At 43.1% G+C, this 26,624-nt stretch overlaps 1 protein-coding gene across 1 annotated transcript; it reads right to left on the bottom strand.

Annotated features, from left to right (window-relative positions):
• Positions 1–806: 806 nt before the first annotated feature.
• Positions 807–19,718, bottom strand: C5H3orf22 (chromosome 5 C3orf22 homolog). The gene is made up of 5 exons (XM_060238283.1): positions 19,622–19,718; positions 15,782–15,912; positions 8,142–8,280; positions 3,238–3,378; positions 807–2,587 (listed from the first exon to the last, which is right to left on the bottom strand). Exons 2-5 carry the CDS (start codon positions 15,909–15,911, stop codon positions 2,437–2,439), a joined length of 561 nt encoding a protein of 186 aa, XP_060094266.1. The 5' UTR covers position 15,912; positions 19,622–19,718; the 3' UTR covers positions 807–2,436.
• Between the last annotated feature and the right edge of the window lie 6,906 nt (positions 19,719–26,624).

Raw genomic sequence — 26,624 nt, forward strand, 5'->3', positions numbered from 1 at the left:
CTTGACTCTGGGGGAAGAAAAAGAGCAATCCAGCTTCTGAGGCAGCTCCCCATCTGCATGCGCCAAGTTGCCTTGTAGATGGGATGGGGTCGCCTTGCCAGGGAGCGTATGGAGGCTTCAGGGTGACTCTTTTTGAGCAGCCAGATTTGGAATGCCTCCCATCTACCCCAAACTACCCATCTGTCATCACCCAATATGGCAAAAACAGTGCCAGAAACTACTGAATTAGGGGTGTATGTGAAAATTTAAGAAAATGTTTACCTTTTCTACAAAAATACCTTTTGGTTATCACTAGCACAAAAAGTATGACAAAGAAAAAATAAATAAATCCAGGGATTATCTTTTACATAAAAAAAAAATTGCCCGCTTGGCATCTGCCTCAGAATCCAACACAAATGCCAAAACAAAACATTTTTTTTTAAATTGATCATCTAATGCAAGGTTATTTCACTCACTGCTTTCTAAGCATGATAGTCTGTAATGGAAGTAAGCAATAACTCCTCAATACAGAGATGCTGAAAAATCTCTTCTACACTGTAATTCCAAGGAAATAAACATCTGGGTCCAATGAACTCTGACACAGAGTGAAGCTTGTGGAATGGGGCTTTCCTGCCTCCTTTTCCTACTGCATCCCACGGAGTCTGTTGAAATTTTGGTCCTGTCGGGATTCTTACCAATAGGCTGGGAGGGCAACATGAGAAATAGCCAACAGAAAACAGTGGTTGGATACATGATTCAGTAGTTAAAAATTGGCACATTTGTTAATGTTCAGAATGTAGTTGAAAGACAAAATATTGACCAAAGAATAATTCTTAAATGTATCTTATTTTTTAATAAATCTAAATTAAATTATATTGATCAGCTTCAATAGCAAATTGCTGAGATTAAGAGATTAAAACAAAGGTGTTCAGTCTCAGCTATACTTTTTGTTCTGATTTTGTATCGCTTAAAGAGAGAGGGCCTAGTGGTATTTGATGCCATCTTAAATCAAGATGTCAGAAGGATAGACCATCTGAAACAAGACTCACAGAATGATTGTAGTTGTTCATTTTCTATCTTCTTTGTGAAAAGCAGAGTGGGTGGTCTGGTTTTTTTTTTTTTATACCAAACAGAACATTAAACTCTCCCCTTCTTTACCTCACTGCACTCCATTTTATGAAGCATTTTTTGTCTCAGGCGAGTTCCAAAGCTGGACATGACCCAAGCTAGAGGAAGCAGCCTAAGTACTGGATAACAGTGAAGTGAAATGAGGAGCAATAGAAGGAGAAGGGGAAGTCAGTTTGACTGTCCTCCTCAGTATTCAGCCGTATAAATCAATTTCAGACATCACTCAAAGTTTGTCAGTAGGAATGGAGCCTTTCCGTGTAAGTGCTAGTTCATCAGACAAGAAGGGAAAACAAGCACACAGATGGACCATGCATTTGAGGTGGAGGGGGTGTGAACAAGACAATGACAGTTTAAAGCTTATTTGTAAGGAACAATAGATTGGAGTTTATATCTTACCATTCTGCTCAGCAAAGTCTGAAACCAGCCTAAGGAGCCTTCCTCCAACTACTATTGCTCTGATGGAACCATTCCTTCTCTCAGAGGAAGGCTCTTCAGGCTTTAGGGAGGCATCAAACTTTGCTAACCAGCGTGATAGGATACAAGCCAAATGGCTTAGATGCAGAGTAGAGTTTCTGTGGGTGCAAGGATTGCGCCTACAGATCCTGACTATCTTTCCTCCCTTCTCCTGTTGTAGCCTCAAATGCCCCCTGAAATGTCACTCCTGGAGACAGGAGACTCTCCTGATCAATGTTCAAGGGGGCATTTGGGACTGCAGTGGGAGGAAGGAGGCAAAAAAGGCAGGCTCCATAGGTGGAAATATTTGCACGCAAATACTCCTCTGGATCCAAGTCATGAACTACTTCTTGCATATGAATGGAAGGATAGGAAAGAAAACAAGTATAGTATGTAAGGAAATGCTGAAAGTCCCCCCTGAGGCCCAAATAAAATGGGCATAAAAGAGGTATATATTACTTTGTTGTAAAGCCAATTTTCTTAGAACTTTAGACAATAAAACATCTGTTCAAATCAGATCTCCGGTTTTCCAAACAATTAGTAATTAATAGGAGCAAAATGTACTCCTCTTTTGCCATTAGTGACTATTTGCTACATATTTAGGTACTGAGGAAATTAGTTATAAAGTATTCATGTGAATAGATTAAGAGAAGCAAACAGCACCTCATAAAAATTTCATACTACAACAACAACAACAACACCAGGCAGTGGTGTTGTTAAGTAACTGGAGACCTTGGTTACCTCTTCAAATAACAGGAAGGGAGGTAGCGTTACCCACACAAGATGAAGATCCTATGCTCTACAGTCTGAGAAGCTGAACTCCTAGGAACTTGCTACTGGACGGAACAAAGGAAGTGGTGCTGAAAACAGGAAAGACTAGCAAGAAGATTCCTGCATGTCTGAGAGCAGAGATTGAAAAATCTTGTCTTTCAGTCTGGGGAAACGAACACTGAGTAACTTGCTCTCCAGTGGAGTTGGAGTAGGGACAGAAGATGTTGGAATTGGGTCAGATACTAAGACGAATCTCCTGGAGGGAAAAAAAGAAGGAACAGAATTATTTAAACGTCACTGGTACCATGTGGGTTATGTGCCGTAAGGTCACTTCAGACATAATGGCACACTTTAATAGCAATCTCAGAAATAACAATAGATAACACATTACTGTGTATAAAAAGCATGTAGTCCAGTATATCAGTTCTATCAACCAATCTATTTCTGTTATAGCCTTTTCTAAGGTAATCAGAATTGTGAACCATTTCCAAACAAAAAACCAAAACCCTCTTTTTGCTTCAAAACCCACCAAATGTTTGAAAAATATTGGGGTGAATCCTACCTACCACTCCACTAAGCAAAGTTTATTAGTCATTCATTCATTTATAAAAATATTTATACCCTCATTTCCTTCGGGGCTCAAGTCTGAAGTCCTCCTCCAGTCTGAGATGCCTTTCTCCAACTTAAGTAGCTTTCCTGTTGAAGGACAAGTTGCTAAAGCTGGAGGAATGCTACAAAGAAGATGGTTGGCTCCACCTCTTTAACATGAAAATGAATGCACATTTCCGTAAAAACATTACATGTGTGATGCTTATTTCTGACAGTAAGAATTAGGTACTCTGCTTCATGGGGATAGATTATCCAACGAATGTAAGCTTATGAAGAATTATTTCCTTCCAAACATACCCTTTTTCTGGGATTGATTTTGTTGGTTGCAGATTTTTGTGTATAGGAATGGTGCCTGATTCACCTTCCTTCTTGAACTTTATCCTGGAGTGATACAGTTTTATGCTGAAGTCCGGTGTGGGTGATGTTCCCCAGGCCAGCCTATAAATATAACGTATTATACTGACCTCTAATAATTCAGACAAAGGAAAACACCATGAAAAATATAAGCAGGTTACAAAAATGCAAGTGAAATCAATAAAGCCAAAGTATTTTGAATTTCAGGCTACTGACCTAGGGATAAGCCTCATTGAACCCAGTGGATCATACTTCTTGGGAAACGTACATAGTTGTCAAACTGTCAGTCTGGGCTTTTTCTTCCTAAATGAGCAATATGAACCCCAACTCACATTGTGCCTTGTATAATGTTGACTTTGGTTGTATTATCTTGTGTTGATTTCAGGGAGCAGTTATGGATTGTACCAATGTACCATTCACTAACTCACCAGTTAATACCCTGTCAATGTTGGCAGAAGTAACCTCAAGATTGGTATTGGGAAACCTCTAGATCAGGGGTGTCAAACTCATGAGGGCTGGATTTGACATAAATGAGACCTTGTTGAGCGGGGCCATGTGTATTATTAAATGTAATGCCAGGTAGTGGACATAAACTTTATAAAGGGCACAAACACACAATTAAATATTTTTAACTTAAAATAAAACATGCTTAAAATATTAGCCCGCTTGCAATATTTTGTTTTACAGTCTCTGATAAATGTCACCTCTTGCTATGAATTATTGCATCAAAAACTGCAGACAATGTCTGTGCTGTACCAGTCTTGAATATGTGCTGTTCAGGTATGCACATCTGTAAGTTGCAAACCTACTTTTGATTCATTGACATTCATTACAGACATCTCATGGTCAATGCTTTGAGCCTAAGACCCAGAGGAACATGAAGCAGTTGGGCATTGTGAACTTTTGTACAGAAGTTGCTTCAAGAACATGTGAAGGCACCATGGCACAGACTGAGGGCTATGTGCTTGTCTACAAAACTATTATTTTCCCCAGAAAAATGACTACAACTGAAAAAAAAATACAACTTCCCCCCCAAAAAACAACTACAAGAACAGAGAGACAGCCACATGCAGAAGTCAGTGTCAGGTTACTGTCTGGGAACTCTAAATTCAAAACCCCAAATCAAAGGAAAATGTGAAAGAAAAATTAAGGAAAATTTGCTGGGTAAACCTGGGGTGGAACATACTCTCAGCCTAATGCTGATATTTCTCTTCTAAATAGTTCACATGCTTTTCTATTGAGAAAGACTGGAGGGCATGAGTACAGTGAAAAAGAGGAGGGGAACCCAGTTACACCCATAACAAGCCCAACAAAACTCTCTCTCTTTTTCTCTCTCTGTAGCAAGGCAAAATGTTCATGCCTTCACTAAAATGTTGCTAATCTTAAAAGCACTCTCTGTAGCTCTCCTGATGGTGGGGACTGGCAAAGGAAGCTCTGGCTCTTTCTTTCCTTCCCCAGGGCACAAGGAGGGGGAGGAGCCTCAGCCATTCATTAGAAGGAAGAGAGGCTTGTCTCAATAGAGTGATTAATTGAGCCTGGCAAACTTAATCACCCAGCAGAGCAATAGAGCCAAGTTCCCTCATTGGCTGAGGCTGCTCGTCCCTCCTCACTTTGAGAAAAAGAAGGGGGGAGAGGGAAAGACTGCTTTGCTGCTCTGGCTTATCTGGGAAGAAACACAAAATGGCGACCAAAAAAAGCAGGCAAGGGAAAATGAAGCAGACGACAGCCAGTTGCTGGAGGGCCTGATTGGAGCCCTCTGTGGGCCTGATCTGGCCCGCGGACCGTATGTTTGACACCCCTGTTCTAGATAGTTAGTTATGGGGACTTCAGCAGTCATGCTGAATTCACTTTGTCAGTCCATGAATAGGATTTCATGGCTTCCATAGAAACCATGCAACTGTTACAGATTGTTATCAGGATCAAGGTGTTAACAAGGGTATTGGTAAAATTTTCTTTTCCGCACTAAGGAGGAATTTGGTGATCTGATTGGGGAGATTCATTGACCCGTAGGCTGAAATCACTTTCTTAAGGAACTGTTAGATTTAACCCACGAATTCTAGCAGGGCGATGGACCACTTAGAATGACCCATCCTTAAAGACTCATAGATACAGTTGAATTCGAGAATGCACTGGAGATCTGGGGAGTCTCCATTGTGACTGTTGATTCTCTGGCAGCAGTTTGGAATGTAGGGCAACTGAAGGCCAATAGACGGAGTTGCTTTCCAGCATCTTCTCCTCCCATCTTGTATATTTTTAGTCTGGGGAGTGGGCTGATTTGAAAATGGTTGGGAGTGTTGTTGCTAGATGTTTCAAGCTGAGTCAGACCAAACATACCATAGAACCCATATGCAGGCCTATGGACAGTTCTTCGGTGTGATTCAAGGCCTTTTAGGCCCTAGATCTGACCTCTTTGGGTGGACAAAACAGTGGCATCTTCAAGACCAAAAATATTTTTTTGGTCTAAGCAGGGAGCTGTGACTCTAAGCTTTTGATAGTCAAACAGGGAGCTTTAATTCTTGAAAGCTTATGCCTAAAATATCTTGTTGGCTTGTAAGGTGCTATTGAATCTTGGGTTGATAATGTCTCTGTAAGCTGGCTCTCCAAAGTCTCAAGTAGAAGTTTTTCCTACCATCTGGTCCATGAGATCTTTTAAACAGAAGACCCAGGGATCAAACTTAAGGTCTTCTGGATGCAAGACAGCTGTTATACCAATGAACCATAGCCCCTTCTGTATAGAGAGATGCCAAGAGCTGAACCTAGAGCCATGGTTAGTTATCTGTGCTAGGTAGGAATGTTCTCATTGTGTGCAAGAGAAAGAATGTTATGCTTTATTAAATGTTTCTGTGAATTCTAGAAGAATGCAGTATTTCTAGACTGAAAAAAAATGGGTGTAATATCTTAAGGATGGCTGGGACTAAACTAAAACAAAAGAAAAAAGAGTAAAGTTCCAAAGGCCTGATCCAAGACAGAGCTCTTTGACAGGAGGTCTGTAAAAGTAAAATAAAAATAGAGGGGGTGGGGGTGGAAACCCAGCTATACACCACTGAACTTTATTATCCTTGAGATGGTAATAATTCTCACTCCTGAGCAGCATGCTTCTCGGTTACAGAACACAGAGAGCGGATAATGTCCCATCACTTTCACTTCAGGATAACATGATGTTCATCCAGGTGGGCGGCCATGTTGGTCTGAAGCAGCAGAACAAATTTTGAGTTCGGTGGTACATTTAAGACCAACAAAGTCTTATTCAAGGCATGAGCTTTCATGTGCAAGCACATTTCTTCAGATATAATGAGATGGAAATTATGAGTCCATACATATAGGAAGAGGGTAAACAGTGGATTAGCTTGCAATGTAATGAAGATGTTTATCAGATTAAGGAATAACAAGCTTTGTTTATATGGTTACCATTATTTTGGGTTCAATTCTGAGGGGAGTGGACACAGTGAAGGAAATAAATCTGTCTAAAATTGGAGATTAGTGTATCTTTAATTGTGGACTGCTGAGAGTAATTAATTGAGACCTGACATTATGTTCCATCTATCTCCTCTCAACCATGGAGGCAACCTTACAGCATCCTCCTCTTTGAAGAAGAAGATGATATTGGATTTATATCCCGCCCTCCACTTCAAATCTCAGAGTGGCTCACTATCTTCCTCCCCCACAACAGACACCCTGTGAGGTGGGTGGGGCTGAGAGGACTCTCACAGCAGCTGCCCTTTCAAGGACAACCTCTGCCAGAGCTATGGCTGACCCAAGGCCATTCCAGCAGGTGCAAGTGGAGGAGTGGGGAATCAAACCCGGTTCTCCCAGATGAAAGTCCACACACTTAACTACTACACCAAACTGAAGTGGCATGTTATTCCTGAATCTGATAAAAATCTTCATTATGTTGTATGCTAAATAATTAACTGCTTACCCTCTGCTTATATGTATGAACTGGTAAATTCCATTTCATTGTATCTGAGGAAGTGTGCATGCACATGAAAGCTCATACCTTAAATAAAACGTTGTTGGTCTTAAAAGTACTATTGAACTAAAACATAATAATGTTTATTTATACAAATCATTGCAAGACATTTTAAAATACGTTATTAGGAATTAAGCTAACAAAACCTAGGGTTGCCAAGTCCAATTCAAGAAATATCTGGGGACTTTGGGGGTGGAGCCAGGAGACTTTGGGGGTGGACCAGGAGACATTGGGGCGGAGCCAGGAACAAGAGTGTGACAAGCATAACTGAACTCCAAGAGAGTTCTGGCCATCACATTTAAAGGGACAGCACACCTTTTTAAATGTCTTCCTTCCATAGGAAATAATGAAGGATAAGGGCACCTTCTTTTGGGGCTCATAGAATTGGACCCCCTGGTCCAATCGTTTTGAAATTTGGGGGATACTTTGGGGAGAGGCACTAGATACTATATTGAAAATTTGGTGCCTCTAACTCAAAAAACAGCTCCCCCAGAGCCCCCGAAACCTCCAGATCAATTCCCCATTATACCCTATGAGAAGACGTTTCCCTCTCCCCCCCCCCCCCCCGTTTCTGGGAAATCTGATGCAGGGGACAGAACTCACTCACCTCCGGAGGTGCAAAGGCACATGGTCCTTTGGGGGCGTGGCTGGGCTCCCCTCCCTTCACCGGCCAGCTGACTGGGGGCGGGAAGCAGCCTGAGAAAACGGAAGAGCTCTGGCTGCCGTTCTCCTCCCTCCCCTCCCCCCGCTTTCCCTTTTATGGCCAGCGGGGGGAGGAGGCTCCAAATCTGGAGTCTCCAGGCCTAGCGGGGGATTTGGGAACCCTAACAAAACCTCATTTTCCCCCTAATGTTATTGAACTATGTATTTTGTTTACCTGTAAGGGAAATCTCTAGCGAGATTGATAGTAGTCTCCTCCATTACAGTGTAGGGACCTGCATAAAGTTGTTTGTAAGGTTTCATCCAAGCATTACAGTCAAATTCAGAAAGCCGTTCAAAAGACTGCAGATTTGGATCTATGAAATCAGAGACAAGGAGAGGAAACCATTAAGATCAAAATATTTGAGGATGCTTTATGTCAGAGTTTCTGAAACTGGGGACACAGGACCTCGAGGGGGTACTTCAAGTAGAATACAGGTCTTTTAGAAGAGTCATTTCTTAAAGGTGCAGGAATTGCTTTTATCATTTTGGAGAGTTTTATTCCCCCAACTGTTTCTGTTTTTTCTGCAAACCTGGATATTTCTATGGTTTGTAGAAAGATATGTCTTGTCTGTTCATGGCTCATTCTTTGTGTTTAAGTATTTGACCACATTAAGAATTGGATCCATTGATGAAAATAATGTTCCAATTTTACCCGCCCCAAAAGTACAAAGGCTGTATTTAACTGTAAACTAATAATTTTAATTGTTAGAGCAACTAAGTATTGTGCACTTTGTTTGGTTCATTTACGAATACAAAATGGCAAACTTGATTTAAATCAATGGTTTACATTAATGTTTTCCCATAGAGAATTAAACCGTTCTTCCCTTTCACTAGGTATGCAAATCAGAGTTGGATAAGTATGGAGATCAGTATATCAGTTGCTGATGCCATACAGGCACTGATACCTTCCTAGACCAGGGAAAATCAGTGATATTCCCCAATGTAGTTCATAGAAGAATCCTGCTGCAAACTCAGTAATTGCCAGAGTAAGAACTGTACCCACATTTACATACCCCACCTCCCACAATATCCCAACTTTCTGAATTACTCAAAGACATTTGTTACAGCTAAAACAAAGGTTGCCCTAAGCACACACTCTCCCATCCTGGAGACCTTCCTGCTGTTTCTTATTTGGAAATATTTCCAGGATCCTGAACAATTCCTTCCCCTATTCAGTCAGAGGACAGACCTTGCTCATCCCCTTTTTCCAAGCCTGGAAACAAAACAATTTTTTTGTTTTTGACTCTAGCCTCTTGCCCTGTAAAACTTGGCTTCCTAGAGAAGTTCTTGCCTGCCCACCAACAAATTTCAATATTAGAGCTCAATCGTGCAGTTATCAAATTGCCAGTGAAGTTAGCATTATGACTTCTTATAGCTTCAGAGCATGAATGCTTTTTGATTTTTGTATTGTAAACTGATCTAGATTTTCTAGCATGCATTCAAGGTGAACCATGGGATATTTTGCTGATCTTGTGACCTGACCTCACACATTAGCACTCAGCCCAGCTGTTTATACAAGAGAAATGCTAGTTGCATCGAGTCTATTCACATACGCATGTTCTACATGCAAGGTAAAACTAGTAAAATAGCATAATTGTCTATTTTGTGCCATAAAATTGTAGAACTCTAAAAATTAGAGTTACCAGATCCAACTCAGTAAATACCTAGGGACTTCAGGGGTGGAGCCAGGAACAAGGTTGTGACCAGCATGACTGAACTCCAAAGAGTGTTCTGACCATCACATTTAAAAGGATCATGCTCCTTTTAAATGTCTTCCCTTCATTGGAAATAATGGAGGATGAGGCACCTTCTTTAGGGGCTCATATAATTGGATCCGCTGTTCCAATCTTTTTGAAACCTGGTGGGGGGTGGGTAGGAGAGGCACCAGATGCTATGCTGAAAATTTGGTGCCTCTGCCTCAAAAAAACACACACCCCAAGCCCCAGATATCCTCAGATCAATTCTCCATTATGCCATATGAGAACCAGTCTCCATAAGGTATAATGGAGTGCATAGTGGACATTGCTCCCCACTGCTTTCTGAAGCAGGGGTAGGCCTCCAAACCATGGGATCCCCGGCCCTCAACTGGGGACTGGCTACTCTGCTAAAAATATCAAAGGAGGAGACTTCTTTTTGAATCATAAAATCTATCTTACTCATATCATCTGTCTATAGTAACTTTAAAGGGCGTGTACCAGTCAAAAGCTTCAAAATTGCCAGTATAGTAATTATATAGAATTGAAGAAAGGGTTAGGCCTCAGAAATGGCAAGATTTGATCCATATTCAAAACCTGCCTCATTTGTAAACCACATGCTGGGTCATACTTGGCTCTTCGAACAGACCCATCATCATTTTGAAACCAAAGGCAGGACTGTGTTGGCAAGGATATATCCCAACTTCTAATTTTGACCTCTCTCATATGAAAGTCTGATTAGGCAATACAGATTAGTAGAGTGTATAATCTTGCAGCCTTTCCTTTTAAACCATTCATCAAATATTTCTTTTGTTCTTGACTCTCATGTTAGCAGTTTGCTGTTTTAAAATTATGTGCAATCTTGCATGCAATGAATAGCACACAAAGCAATTCCATGGGTACCAATAGAGCTCTCTCTCCTCCCCACAGCTGAGGTGAGCATCTCTGTTCCAGGCCACCACTCTGAATCTACCAGGCTTCTCATTAAAGGAAGCAGGCCTAGTATACAGGCCTTCTGCAGGAAAAGGAGAGGCAGAGCTCTTGTGGGGGGCTGGGACAGGTGTCAAACTCATTTGTTATGAGAGTCGGATCTGACATAAATGAGACCTTGTTGGGCCAGGTCCGGCTATGTCAGGCCAGGCCATGTGTGTACCTATTTAAGATTAGGTAACAGAGATAAAAACTTTTTAAAGGGCACAGACAGACATGACAATTTTTTTTAAAAAAAACCCCTTAAAATAAAACATGCTTAAAACATTAGCACTTATTGGTCTTAAAGGTGTTTTATTTGTTTTTCTCCCATGAGATCCAGGAAATTGGACAAAGGAAGCTCTGGTTCTTTCCCTCCCTTCCCAGGGGACCAGGAGGGGGAGGAGCCGCAACCAATGGAGAAAGTCAAGGTTTTGCTCTGTAGCTCCTATGTGATTGAGTAAGCCTTGCAAAGCAAGTTGAGGTGCAGAAGGAAGTAAGAGAGAGGGAGAAGGAAACAGACAAGAGCAAGTTGCTCAGGGGTCTGATTTGGCTCCTGGGCCTCATGTCTGACGCCCCTGCATTAGGGTTCCCAGAGTTTCCTGCTATGGCAAGAGACAGGTTACCAGCCTCTAGGTGGAGCATGAAGATCTCCTAAAATCAATTCATCTCCAGACTGCAGAGGTCAGTTCCCCTGGAGAAAGTGACTGCTTTGGAGGGTGGCCTTTAAGGCATTATACCCTGCTGAGGTACATCCCCTCCCCAAACCCTGCCCTCCCCAGGTATCATTCCCAAATTTCCAAAAAGTTGGCAATCCTAGTGGGAGTAGGGTTTCCAAGTCCAATTCAAGAAATATCTGGGGACTTTGGGGGTGGAGCCAGGAGACTTTGGGGGTGGAGCCAGGAGACATCGGGGCGGAGCCAGGAACAAGGGTGTGACAAGCATAATTGAACTCCAAGGGAGTTCTGGCCATCACATTTAAAAGGACTGAACACCTTTTTAAATGTCTTCCTTCCATAGGAAATAATGAAGGATAGGGGCACCTTCTTTTGGGGCTCATAGAATTGGATCCCATGGTCCAATTGTTTTGAAACTTGGCGAATACTTTGGAGAGAGTCACTAGATACTATACTGAAAATTTGGTGCCTCTACCTCAAAAAAACAGCACTCCCAGAGCCCTCTAAACCTCCATATCAATTCCCCATTATACCCTATGAGAATCGATCTCCACATAGAGAATAATGAAGTACTCAGCAGACTCCCCCCCCCCCCCATTTCTGGCAACACTGAAGGGGGATCGGCCTCTCTACTCACAAGTTGCTGCCAACTTTTTCAAAGTAACACAGACACCCCATCCCAAGAGGAAGCCTTTCAATCAGTGACTGAAGCCTCAGCAGGTAGAAATGCACATGGTCCTCTGGGGGCGGAGCTCCCCCCCCTCTGCCGGCCAGACTCCCCGAGGAGACGCCTGTAGCAGCCGGAGAGGATGCAAGGACTACGAGTCCCAGCATGCACCTCGCGAAGGGAGGCCGCGCTGTTTCCCCCCCCCCTCCTGCTTCTACGTTCTTGGAGATCGGGGGGGGGAAAGGCTCCTAATCCAGGGGTCCCCCGGCAGGGCGGGGGGGTTGGGAACCCTAAGTGGAAGACCTCCCACTCTGAACATACTGAGTCTCACCACCACTTGATACAGTGGTGAGGGGAAAATGGGGAAGGTGAATTAGTGTCATGCTGATGCTGTGATATCTGGTTCATATCAGAAGTGATGTTATCATGTTGGTGGGACACTCTATGGTTTGATCATACTGCATCCATTGATGTGATAACATTGCTTCAGGTTTGCACCGGTAGTGATATCATGGCATCAGCATGATAATCATCATCAAGTAGGTCCCTGTCCCCAGTCATCCCCTGTCAGGTGCCAGTGCTGGCGTGGCAACCCTAGCAGACACAGAAGAGTTTGCCTAGGCATGAACAACCTGGCTGCAGCACTCTGTTGATGGGTGACTCCACTAACAATTCTGGACATATACATCTTAGAAATTACATCAAATGCAAATTCATCCTCTTGTGTACTGTAGATAAATAGCAAGTATAAACTAATGTGATATTTTCCATGTCTGCATGCAACATCTAGTGTAGGGTTGCCAATCCCCAGGTGGGGGCAAGGGATCCCCTGGTTTGGAGGCCCTCCCCCCACTTCAGGGTCATCAGAAAGCGAGGGGGGGACAGAAAAGTCTGCTGGGAACTCTATTATTCTCTATGGAGACTTATTCCCATAGAAAATAATGGAGAATTGATCTGCAGGTATCTGGAGCTCTGGGGGGGGGGGCTGTGTTATGAGGTAGAGGCACCAAATTTTCAGCATATCATGCAGTGTGTCTCCCCAAAATAACCCCCAAGTTTCAAAAAGATTGAACCAGGGGGTCCAATTCTATGAGCCCCAAAAGAAGGTGCCCCATCCATTATTTCCTGTGGAAGGATTTAAAAGGTGTGCGGTCCCTTTAATAATAATAATATATTTTATTTATATCCCGCCCTCCTCGCCAAAGCAGGCTCAGGGCGGCTCACAACATATAACAAATACAAATTACAATATAAAACATTATCTCAGTACAATATATATAATTTGCTAATTAAAACCATCAAAATTAAGATTAAGACTAACATTTGCAGTGCTATGTTCTAGATGTTCTCCTCAGTAGTTTATGATGGCCATATATAGTAGACTAAAATCCACACTAAGCGAAGGCCAGTTGGAAAAGGGTAGTCTTGCAGGCCCTACGGAATTGATCAAGACTCTGCAGGGCCCGGACTTCATCCGTAGTTGGTTCCACCAGTGTGGAGCTGTGATCGAAAAGGCCCTTTCTCGCGTACTCTTCAGTTTGGCCTCCTTTGGCCTGGGGATTGTCAACCGATTTTGTGCACCTGATCTCAGTACTCTCTGGGGTACATATGGGGAGAGACGGTCCCTAAGGTAGGCAGGTCCTCAGCCATATAGGGCTTTAAAGGTAATGACCAGCACTTTGTAATGAATCTGGTATACAACTAGGAGCCAGTGCAGCTCGCGCATCCCCGGCTGTATGTGCTCCCACTTCGAGAGCCCTAGTAATAGCCTGGCCGCTGCATTCTGCACCAGCTGCAACTTCCAGGTTCGGCACAAGGGCAGCCCCATGTAGAGGGCATTACAGTAATCCAATCTCAAGGTGACCGTTGCATGTATCACTGTTGCCAAGTTGTGACGCTCTAGGAAGGGGGCCAACTGCCTCACCCACATAAGATGGAAAAAAGCGGATTTAGCAGTGGCTGCTATCTGGGCCTCCACTGACAAGGAAGGCTCCAGTAGAACCCCCAAGCTCTTGACCTTGTGCGCCACTTTCAATGGCACACCGTCAAAAACTGGAAGGGGGATTTCCCTTCCCAGACTGCCACGACCTAGGCAAAGGACCTCTGTCTTCGTTGGATTCAACTTCAACCTACTCACCTGCCACAGCTTGCAATGCTAGGTCCAGATTTTTTGGGACGCAGTCAGGCCGACTGTCCATTAGTAGATAGAGCTTGGTGTCATCCACATATTGATGACACCCAAGTCCATATCTCGGGGCAATCTGGGCAAGGGGGCGCATGTAGATGTTAAATAACATCGGAGAGAGCACTGCCCCTTGTGGCACCCCACAATCTAGTGAGTGCCTCTGGGACAACTCTCCCCCAATTGCCACCCTTGGTCCCCGTCCATCAAGGAAGGAGGAAAGCCATTGTAAGGCCAGCCCCTGAATCCCTGCGTTGGTGAGGTGGCAGGTCAGTAACCACTGGTCGACCGTATTGAACGCAGCCGATAGATCCAACAACATCAGCACTGCCACACCACCTCAATCCAGATGCCTCTGGAGATCATCCACCAAGGCGACCAGCACTGTCTCCGTTCCATGACCCGGGCGGAAGCCGGACTGGTGAGGATCTAAGACGGAAGCGTCATCCAGAAAACTCTGCAACTGTAACGCTACTGCCCTCTCAATGATTGTACCCAAAAATGGTAAATTTGAGACCGGCCGATAATGTGCCAGTTTGACCGGATCTGATGTAATCTTTTTCAAGAGAGGGCGGACCACAGCCTCTTAAAGAGATGTTGGAAAATGCCCCTCTGAGAGGATCTATTTGCAATGTCCCATATAGGACATCTGAGTTCCCTCTGGCACTTAAATGTGATGGCCAGAACTCCCTTTGGAGTTCAGTTATGCTTGTCACACCCTTGCTCATGGCTCCACCCCCAAAGTCCCCAGATATTTCTTGAATTGGAATTAATCTAGTGAGACCTTTTCAGAGTGGAAGAGCTGCAGTCTTTCCAGGTTCTGGGAAGGTTGTTCTGCACTGCCTTCTGGGGCATCCTTTCCAGCCCAAACTGCTGCTTTGAAAGAAATGTCCCTCTGGTACTACCAGGGCTCCCAGTGAATCTCCCTCAGTGTCCTCAGCAGAGGCTCTGTGGATGCCCCTAAATTAGGTTCACATCCTGTGGGCTGGGGAGGTGAGGGCTTTCCTGCTCTCTGGCTTTTGCCAAGTTGCACCATTATAGGGAAGGATGTGAACTTCTTGTGGGAGCCCCCTCCCCCACAAGTTCTCTTCCTTGGTTGAGCAGTGACCTGTGCTGGGTATAGGGAAGGGGAGCCAGTAGGCGGAGCCCCAGCAGCTCACAGTGGCAGGTACATTCAGCATGGTTGTGGAGGGCTGTCTTTTGGACTGATAAAGGTGCCATGTAAGGCAAGGCAAAGCAGTCTTCTTGGAGCTTGTACAGATTGCGAATCTTGACCTCTGAAAGGATCTAACCCAATGTACATATAAGTGTGCATGTGGAAAATGATGCATATTGTTAAGCCCTAAGCCAAACACCATAGATTTCGAGCACATTTAAATATCTACTTTAGTAGATATGGTCATAAAATTGGAATTGGGCAAGTCCTATGATCTCATTTTCATAAGATATTGGCACTGAGTCCAGGTGGTCCAAACCATGTGCTTTAAGATAAGGGAATTCTTACTTTTGCATCTTAGGCCAGTAGCTGATCTGATGGGGAAGAAAACATCTTTATTAATTGACAATTCCTCATGCCCAGAAACCCTATGTTTAAGAATGGTGCACTAATAATAAGAGTATCCTCACATTGCTGAGAGTTGTTAGGTGTGAAACAGCGTCGGCTCCGGGAACACAGGCTTTTTGTGAGACTTAACATCAATTGCCGCTCTTCTGCTTGCTGAATTCGTTCATTTTCTTTCCTCCTCCACGACGCCATTCTAAACAAAGGGCAACATGACCGGCTGCAGTGAATTTAGTTTGGATGTGTTGTTAATTCTTTTTAAATTTGGTTTATTTTTGTGGTTATCCTCTTTAGGAAGACTGGAGCTGTATACACAACAATCCTTTATCATGAGCAGGTGCTGAATTTTGGAACCAACAGGCAAAATGCCATATTGAGAATGAGGCCTGGCACAGTTCGGAGTTTGTTTTCACTGTCTCTTATTTCCTAAAAATGAGACCATATGTATTTGATCGTTTTCAACGAAGAGGATATAGTGATAATGAAAGCATTTGCCAGTCCCCTGCCTTCCATCTCATAGCCCCTGTGGAGACTCTCTTGGCAGTGCTGCTAGCTGGCACCTGCAGCAGGGAGGATGGTGCTGTGAGTGCCCACCCTCCCACAATACTGTAGCAAAGAACTATATGCCTCCATTTTGCTAGCATCATACATCCTATCATTTTTGCTAGCGCTTTCACTGACTGCCTTTGCCGGATCTGAAATGGTCTGCCAGGAATTTCTAGGCAAAAGTGGAGATGGGCTGGCAAAATGAATGCGAAGCTAGGACAAACCACTTGGCATGATTAATAAACTAGCACTGATTATTTCAATTTATTACAGCTTCCACTCTTCTTTCTATAACCACTCTGGATCTCCATCACTTCTCATTTCAATCCCAAACCTCTGGGCACACTATTATTTATTTTCTTCCACTTGAACATTGAGAGATGTAAATGTGACAGCACTATTTGGGAACAAAGTGACCATAATACTATTAAGTTCAGCATTTATGCAAATAGGGAGACCAGCACAATCACATTTAACTTTAGAAGGGGTAACTTCTTTCAAATGAGAGGGCTTATGAAGAAAAACTGAAAGGAAATGTAAGGAGGGTCAAATCTCTTTGGGAATCTTGGAGACTATTAAAAACTACAATCTACAGGTCAGATAAAATGTATTATAACACAGGTTAGGAAAGGTACAAATAGGAATTTTAAAAGGCCTGCATGATTAACAAAGGAATTTAGACAGTAACAGGTACGAAGAATTCCTTTAAGCAGTGGAAGGCTAGTCCAAGTGAGGTAAATAAGAGAGAGCATGGGCTTTGGCTAATAAAATGCATGCCGATGATCAGACAGGCAAAAAGGGACTATAATGAGCATGTTGCAAAAAAACATTAAGACCAACAATAAAAATTTCTTCAAATACACTAGAAGCAGAAAACCAGCCAGAGAAGCAGTGAAGTCCTTAGACGACAAGGGGATAAAAGGATTACTAAAGGATGATAGGGAAGTGGCAGTGAAGCTGAATGCTCCCCCCACCCCCCGTCTTCATTGTGGAGGATGGAAGGTGCTTGCCCACTCCAGAACTGCCAATTTCAGAAAGATTGTTGAAAGACCTGAATTGGATTGAGGTTCTGAGAGAAACCCTTTGAAACTCATTGATCTTGGGCAACAGAACTTTAGTGGAAGAGGAAGTGCAACCTATAGCAGAGATCTTGTGCATATAGAATTCATTCATAGGATCCAAGACCATGAGCTTTTCTGCATGTTTTTTTTCCTGCATGGGTTTTTTTTATTGCTTCTGGCCCATACTGCTTCAGTTTATCCTCAGATTTCCACATGCATTTTCAGTCAGTCATTCTTTATTACATTCATTTGACCAATAATCCACATGAATTTTTGTGCTCTTGGTTTTCACTTTGTTTTTTGGGCTCTCCTCCCATTTTTTTCCTGATTCTTTTGAGACTACCTTTACCCAGGGCTTTTTTTGTAGCAGGAACTCCTTTGCATGTTAGGCCATGCACCCCTGATGTAGCCAATTCTCCAAGAGTTTACAGGGGTCTTAGTACAAGGCCTACTGTAAACTCCAGGAGGATTGGCTGCATCAGGGGGTGTGGTCTAATATTCAAAGGAGTTCCTGCTACAAAAAGTCCTGCTTTTACCCCAATCCTTTTCTGGAAGCCAATTTTAGTTGCCTTCCCCCCCCCCCATGTGTAATGTTTCTTCTGATTTTCTTTGTCCCATCTACTCCACCCCTCCCCCCACCTACAGCCTACTTTTTGATGATTGGACTGTAATCATTGTCAAACCACTCCCTCTCTTCCCCTCCACCCTGAAAACAAGTGCTTTTGTTTTTAATTTTAAAAGCCCTCTTTTATCTATATACTAATGTAAGTATGTACCCATATATCTGCACACACAAACCATTTTAGGTTTATCAGTTTCACTAAATCCCAAACTTTTGGTTTTTTTAAGTCTCTAGACCCAGCCTTTGTGGAAATATGCCTCTTAAATCTTCATAAGGAAAATGGATAGAGTATTTTTTAAAAAGTTAAAGCTGAAAATTCAGAGAACATGTTAAACTTATCATTACTAATATTTTACTGCTGTTTTTTTTTTTTAAAAATGAGCATAATAATAATAATAAAAACAATGGGGGGGGATGCTGTGACATCAGTGATGCAACAGCACTCTCTCTTGAAGTTCCTGATTATTTATGGCACATAAAAGAAAAATAAACTGACACCACAACTGTGAAAATGCAGAGGGAGGGCAGATGTGTAGAAGAACAGTGCCCAAACCAATTCCAGTGCTTGTGTATCAACTGCCAAGAAAATATGTTGTAAATTAAGTGTGCAGAAGAGCCAGGGGGTGGGGTCACACTCACCATTAAATCCATCTGCAACACGCCTCTATTATAATCCGCACAACCAATTTCCCGATCAGACAACAGCCAGGCTCCCGTTCTATCCCATGTGGGTCCCGTCGCTGGTCGATCAGAGTGCTCTACCAGACCTTGTTTCATGAGATGTCAATCTGCATTAGCGCAGGCGCAGTGATGCCCGCTATCTGCACTATTGAGCAGATCCAGCGTCTCCTCCCTTCTCCACGAGAGACCTCGCACACCCACCTCGTTCTCGAGGGCGGGGATGCGCGTCACTTTTGAATGGGTTGGATCACTAACAGTTTTGCTAGTCCATTGGCACTACTTTTCCAGCATGAGCACTACGCGTGCAGAAAAAAACCCAGGAATTCAAATCAGTTCACATCTAGTTTCAAAAGTGAGTTTTGTTTCCGGACACAGGGGCGGGTAAACGATTTATCGAGCCAACATTCGCTCGCTCATTTACTGGCGCAGTGATATCACTTGCAGGGGGCTTTGGGAGGGAAGCCGTGGTGCGCTTCCGACGAGTCGCCAATGATGGAGCGTTCAAACAGGGAAATTCCGCTCAGAAACCGTCAGAAGAATTTTGTTTCAGATTTAAAGCAGTATCAAATTAGTCCGCGCCCCAGTCATCTCAACGCGGGACTCGAACGAGCTAACCACCATTCGCAGATGCTGACGTTTGGACAACCTCTTAAAATCCAACATGCTTCCGGACTCCACTCATGCCCATAGTGGGATTTTCTGAACGTCTGACCTCACCCCCGGTTGGTTTGTCTCCCCCCCTGGGTTTTAAACCCCACCCCCCACCTTGTTTTAGAGGTCACTTTTCAGACTTTTTGGCAAACTTAGTTTTCTCCCAAGTTTGTGAAAACAGCTACCCTATTTCCAATGGCCTGACTGTGCAGATATTTTTGATCTGTACAATGGTGTAAAGTTGGGAATTAGGTATGTGATTCAGACTGTATTTTATTGCCTAGTTGGATAAGGATATTGACTGTTATAAATGTTAAAAATAAATAAGAAAATACTCTATGTACCTTTTAATGTTTTTCTCATAAGGGGACTCATTATATTTCTCTTTTGATGGAATAGTTTTCCTTCTCAAATGGAGCCTACAAAGAAAATTGACCCTAAATCAACTTGAAAAGCAAATTTTAAAATACACTGTTACACATATTGTATTTCTGGGTATATTCATACCCCAAACCAAATTGCATTGTATTAGAGTAGAAAGGTTCCAACAGGGTGGTGATGGGCGCAATCACAAAATAGCCACATGAAAGTTGGAACCAACCACACACACACACGGAAGCTCAAGTGCAGAAGAATTTTTAAAGATACATTGGAAAAAAGGAATTGGAGAGAATAAAACTAACAATGTAGTGACAGCTGTTGCTGAAATGCTATTTTAATCTGCATAGCCAATCAGATATCAAATGGGTAATCAGAAGCCCTACTGGGCTGGGATCCACCTGGCCCCACCCACTTTCTACACATACTTGGCAGGCACCAGGAAAGGTGTTGGTGGTTACCATGGCAACAGTGAGGGCCCCTGGCATAGACAGGCCCTTGTTCCTTAGCATAGTCATAGTGAATAACTTATACCAGTACGATTCCTTTATAAAAGTATACTTTTATTTGAAACAACAGAAAGTACCAGGTGGATAGCCCTATGGATCTTCAGTACAAAAGAAAGATTCTAGTCCAGTGGCAGCTAAAGAATAATAAGATTTCCAGAGTAAGCTTTTGAGAGTAAGTTATCTGTCAGAGGGAGCTTTGACTGTTGAAAACTTATACCCTGGAAATCTTGTTGTTCCTTTAGGTGCTACTGGACTCAAATCTTGCTCAACTAAAAAAGAATGTTTTCAAGCTAAGATATTGGACAACTAACATGTATAGCTACTTCTATAGACATTCTGCCCAAAAAACACCAGCGGGAGAATAAATTTACCCCCAAGTTTTTGTGGAAAGAAGTTACTATTCATGTTTTAAAATTTTGTTTGATGATCAGCCCCTAGAGATATGGGGTTTTTTTTAAAAAAAAAAAAGTTATGTGGATTTGGGATGTTTGTTGTTTTAAACGGCTTTTTTTTGTAGCAGGAATTCCTTTGCATATTAGGCCACACACCCTTGATGTAGCCAATCCTACTGGAACTTACAGTAGGCCCGGTACTAAGAGCCCTGTAAACTCTTGTAAGATTGGCTACATCAGGGGTGTGTGGCCTAATATGCAAAGGAATTCCTGCTACAAAAAAAGCCCTGGTTTTAAATAACTGGTCAGATTATTATTGGAATTGAAGCACTGATTAGGGATAGCTCTTTCAACCGGTTTCAATACAAAACACATTTCAAAGAGGAACTTCCCCCACCAATTGGGATGATATTTTCAGATACTTATTCTCCCTCCCCAATTTCAGATAGATAGGGAAAAGCATCCTTATGCCTTTAGGCAATTAAGAATCTCACCTGTCAAGCAGGCACTGGAAGCCATGAATTGGCATTTAAGTAAACTTTTCCTTTCCTTTCTCAAGAACCTCAAGGTGAGCGTGCCTAGTTTTTATTTCAAAACGTAAGTGCATGGATGAAGAATGTAAACCTACTTTTCCCTGCACCTTACCTCACTATAGTTTATTTTTTAGCATTTGCCTCCCAGCCTGACTCACATTTATATTGGAGAATGGATGGGAGAAAATATGCTTCGAACATCAGAGCTCTGTGAGGAAAGGGCAGGGAAGATTCATCCCCTTCACCTGAACAATTTTATACAATTCCCCATTCACACTATGTAGGAATAGGTAAATTCTTGTATAGCAGGTTGTACAATGGGTGCAGTGCTTGCAACTGCAGTCAGGTTGTGGGAGAAATCTTTGATCCTGAATTAGTGATTTTAATGAGAGTGAGAAGCCTCTGCCAACATCCTTTCACTACAAACACCCCTTAGGATGTAAAACAGGCAGGGTTTATAAGGCCAAAAAAGATGAGAACATCATTCTCAAGCAGTTCTTCAAAGCATCTTAAACAAAGAAACGGCAACTGCCCAATGTCCAAATTCAGTTCAAAACCATGCTTGGAGGGGGGGAGGGGAGTTTAACCTTTTCCCACATGGCTTTGCCAATCGCAACACTAGATATGACATTTGCAATGTTTTCTGTCTTCAGTTACAGGGAAGGACTATTAATGAGATCACATCTGGCCTAAGTTATGCTTTATGACAAAAACTGCGTGAACTAAAATCATACTTTTTACTCCAAGGTTTTTTTTCTAAATTAAAATCTTAAAGCATTTTTTTCCAAAATTCATACCCCGCCTTTCTCCTATAATAAATCTAAGGGAGTGCCAAAGAGATATCTATTGTATCTGGATGTCACATAGGAGAAACAGGAATCAAGAACAGCTCTGTTCCTTACATTTGAAAAATGCTTGTTTTAAGTACTTTCAGTAGACATACCTTTCTTCAGTAGGTTTCTCCTATAATAAATCTAAGGGAGTGCCAAAGAGATATCTATTGTATCTGGATGTCACATAGGAGAAACAGGAATCAAGAACAGCTCTGTTCCTTACATTTGAAAAATGCTTGTTTTAAGTACTTTCAGTAGACATACCTTTCTTCAGTAGGTTGCAAAATCTAAAAAGAGGAGAAGCAGTAAATGAAAAAAAAAACATGACTGCAGAGGCTATTAAAAATATTAACGTGAGATACCAAACCCTTTTAACTCCCATAACTATAGCAGAAAATGTAGAATGCTTATAACTTTTGAAAAGCCATTCTTCCTCATTCAAGATGCAGAATTAAATGAAGGATTTCTTTAAGGAGGGTAGAACTCTTTCTGGTCCCACTAAATAGTGGACCTTTCTCATTCTGGCTTCCAGCCTAACTCTGGTAATGAAACTGCCTTGGACACTTCATTGGACAGCCTATACTGGGAAATGAACAGAGAGAGTCTACCCTGTTAATTCCTCTGGACATCTCAGTGGAGTTTGCTATCATTGGCCACAGAATCCTTATGGATTTGGAGATACCATTTTGTGATGCTTCCAGTCCTCCCTGGAGAACTGAGGTCCAGGAGGTGGGGCTGCGAGACTAGGAGTAACTCTCTACACTATGGTCCTTGGCTTGTGGAGTTCCACAAAGTACAATCCTGTCTCCTGTGCTGTTTAACATCTACATGAAACTACAGGGTGAAACTGATGGAGGCTTGGTATGTGGTGTAAATAGTATGCGGTGTCATCAGTGTGCAGATTACACCTTGCTGTATCTCCCCCCCCCTCACCCCATTGGATTCTACCGAAGCAGACTTCATTTAACCTGTATCTGTGATAACTGATTGACTGGATGAAGGTGAATAAATTGTAAAAAGAGCTGGAAATATGGATGATGGGGTGGGGGGTTATAGGTAATCCTAGGCATGGTATATAGATTGTACAGCTGCACTGACCATTTCCAAGTGTACTTTAAAAAACTGAATTACTTAATACTATAGCTGTAAATGGGATACATATGGAAGTATTAAGAAGACTAATAGCCTGGCTCATGTAACTACAGTCACCATCACTGCATTCTGATGAATGAGCAGAAGTTCTTGATTTCAGAAGGAATCAGATCCAGTTGTTGGCAGTAGGGCAGGCAAAACTATTAGCAACAGATTCACAAAGGAAAGTGCAGGCAGGGTCTCTCAAAACACAGCAGAAAATAACATTGTGTGTAATTTGTTTCACATAGTTTTTAAAAAGAGCAATGGCAGAAGGATCAACAGAAGATAGTCATGAATATATTTTGAATATACAGTAAAGCCAAGTGATAAATACACCATACCTTAGTTTTAGGAGCAGGAAATACTTTTTTTCCTGGAACAAGGAAAGAAAGACGTATATTAACACACAACACTCAGGAATTAGATATGCTATAGACAGTCTAAACCTCCTTATCTTTTATTGTACACAGATGGAGCTCACTCCCTCACCCTCTCTTTCTACAAAGGTCTCCCCTCAAAGTCAATTCAAGAATACCAAATGCCACAACTCAGTTATTATTGGGCGCTAGGCAGAGCTTGCATATTTACTTCCATTCTGCAGTCACTCCATTGGCTGCCCATCAGTTAGCAGGCTCAGATCAAGGCATTGGCTATTGTGGCCCTGGTCCCTCATATCTGCAGAGCTGCCCCTCCCTCCCTCCCTCAGCCACAACAATTTGCTTGCATAAGCAGGGACTTCTGCAGGTGCCATCCACTTGCCCCCCCCCCTTATGTAATGATTTGCCATATGAGGTTTGGAAGGCTCCCACTTTCTTAGCATTCCACAAACTATACAAAACTAAACTATTCAGGAGGGCATTTTTAAATAGGTAACAAGGCCATAATATAACAGAAGAGTTCAGAAAGATGCTTTAATGAAAGGAAAGGGCTGTGGACTCTACTACAGTGTATAGTACCATAGTATCTGATGCATCTATTACCCTACTATGCAATCTCTGCATCTAACACAAGGGTTGCCAAACTTGCCTAATGTAAGAGTCACATAGAATAAATGTCAGATATTTGAGAGCCACAAGACAAGGAAGGAAGGCAAATAGATGGAGGAGGGATAGGTGGTAAGAAACCCACTTTAAGTGCAATTCTCCAAGTTGCTGGCTGGCTTGACAAAGAAGTGATTTAAAGAGAAATGCCTTCTCCAGGCTGGTGAAAGGGTGGTGGAAACCTTGAGAGCCACACACTTTGTGTGAAAGAGCCACATGTGACTCCCAAGCCACAGTTTGGCCATGCCTGGTTTAATAAGTCATGTTAATACTTATGCTTTGTTTCAGATTTCCACAGTTCTAATCCTATTACATTGCCTTAGAAGAAGAAGACTGCAGATTTATACCCCGCCCTTCTCTCTGAATCAGACTCAGAGCGGTTTACAATCTCCTATATCTTCTCCCCACACAATAGATACCCTGTGAGGTGAGTAGGGTTGCCAAGTCCAATTCAAGAAATATCTGGGGACTTTGGGGGGTGGAGCCAGGAGACTTTGGGGGTGGAGCCAGGAGACATTAGGGGTGGAGCCAAAATCAAGGCTGTGACAAGCATCATTGAACTCCAAATGGGGTTCTGGTCATCACATTTAAAGGGACGGCACACCTTTTCAATGCCTTCCTTCCATAGGAAATAATGAAGTATAGGGGCACCTTCTAGTGGGGCTCATAGAATTGGACCCTCTGGTCCAATCTTTTTGAAACTTGGGGGCTATTTTGGGGAGGGGCACTAGATGCTATACTGTAAATTTGGTGCCTCTACCCCAAAAAACAGACTCCCCAGATCCCCAGATACCCGCAGATCAATTCCCCATGATTTTCTATGGGAATAAATCTCCATAGGGAATAATAGAGTTCCCAGCAGACATTTCCCTCCCCTCCCCCCGCTTTCTGATGACCCTGAAGCGGAGGGAGGGCCTCCAAACCGGGGGATCCTCTGCCTCCACCTGGGGATTGGCAGCCCTAGAGGTGAGTGAGGCTGAGAGGGCTCTCACAGCAGCTGCCATTTCAAGGACAACTCTTGCAAGAATTATGGCTAACCCAAGGCCATTCCAGCAGCTGTAAGTGGAGGAGTGGGGAATAAACCCGGTTCTATCAGATAAGAATCCACACACTTAACCACTACACCAAACTGGCTCTCCAGTCCTGTTACATTATATGTCCCTTCCTGTCGATTGCCTGGCCTCGCACAATAATCCACCTTCAGTCTTAGTGGAATTGGTGGACTATAAATAATATAAAAATGTTATTTGTTTAATTTGCCCCCTGAAGGCAGGGCTGTACCAAATATTCTGCCATTTGGGGGTCCAGTATTTTCAGGCGATCCCAAATGTTTCTTTAAAGGAAGCTCACAGTATTTGAGAACATTCCTTTTCTTCTTAGCCTCCATTGCTTTGGCGTACTGTTGCTTCAGTGACAATTTTCCCTGGACTATGGTTTATTAATCCTTCACTCCATAATTCCAGGCAATAAAGGATCACTTAGTGAACATAAGGATTTTACATGAGGATGCTTTGCTGACATGAAAAAGCAACATTAAGGGTAAACAAAGCCAATATATGTTGAGGGCACTATTTTTGGATGAGGGTTGCTCTTATTCTGAATTAGAGTTTCCAGGTCTCTTGCTAAAATGGGAGACCTTTTGTTGGCAACCTCTTGGTCCCCACTAGAGCTCAGGAAGACAGCAGAGGACAAATGCAGTCATTTTGACTGTGTGACATCATTTCTTGGGCAAACTTGGAAGTAATGTCATGCCACTGAAGGGTTAAGTGTCATGGGTGATGGCAACGACCACACTGGATCGCCACCTGAGTTGACAGCAGAGCCTGCAGCCGACCCCTCGGATGCTCCGAGAGCTGACAGCTTGCTGCTGCCTGAGTCAGCATTCCAGGAACCTGACATGGCAGCAGTTGAGGAGCTGCAAGTGGGAAGTCCGCCAGAATCACCCCCATGGGTAGCTCAGCTGAGGGAATGACTCCACTGAGACTTAGTGACCTCTGGGAGGCGCACACACCTGCAAGGAAGATGGTTGCTGAGTCCTGCGTTCTGACAGAAGCTTCACTGTTTGCTAATTGGAACATTGCCAGAGGCCCATTTAGCCCCCTGCTTGGGGCTGGGCTCCTCTTGGAAGCAACAAGTTGCATCCATGATGACCATGCCTCTACCTGGGTTCTTGCACTCCTGCTCGGATTCCTCGGATTCCTGACTCTCAGCTCCAGACGACCTTGCTCTCCACCTCCATCCACCCCAATTTGACTACCTGACTCTGTTTTGGTTAGAACTCCCTGGCTCAACTCCAGACCGGACTTGGACTTTGCTCCCAACCGCACACCACCCGTGATATTAAGCAGAAACTTTATGGCTTAACCACAGAGTTCCCACTGAATCTTAGAGAAATGTGATGTCACCTCTGGGTTTGCCCCAGATATGACCTCATGTTGTCAAAGTGGCAGATATTTTTCCCATGTCCCTGCCCCCCAACCATCTCTGGCCTAGTAGCCACTGGCTGGCAACCCTGTTCTGAACTGAGG

This window comes from Heteronotia binoei, chromosome 5 (genome assembly GCF_032191835.1).
Source record: "Heteronotia binoei isolate CCM8104 ecotype False Entrance Well chromosome 5, APGP_CSIRO_Hbin_v1, whole genome shotgun sequence".
In the NCBI taxonomy this organism is placed as follows: Eukaryota; Metazoa; Chordata; class Lepidosauria; order Squamata; family Gekkonidae; genus Heteronotia; species Heteronotia binoei.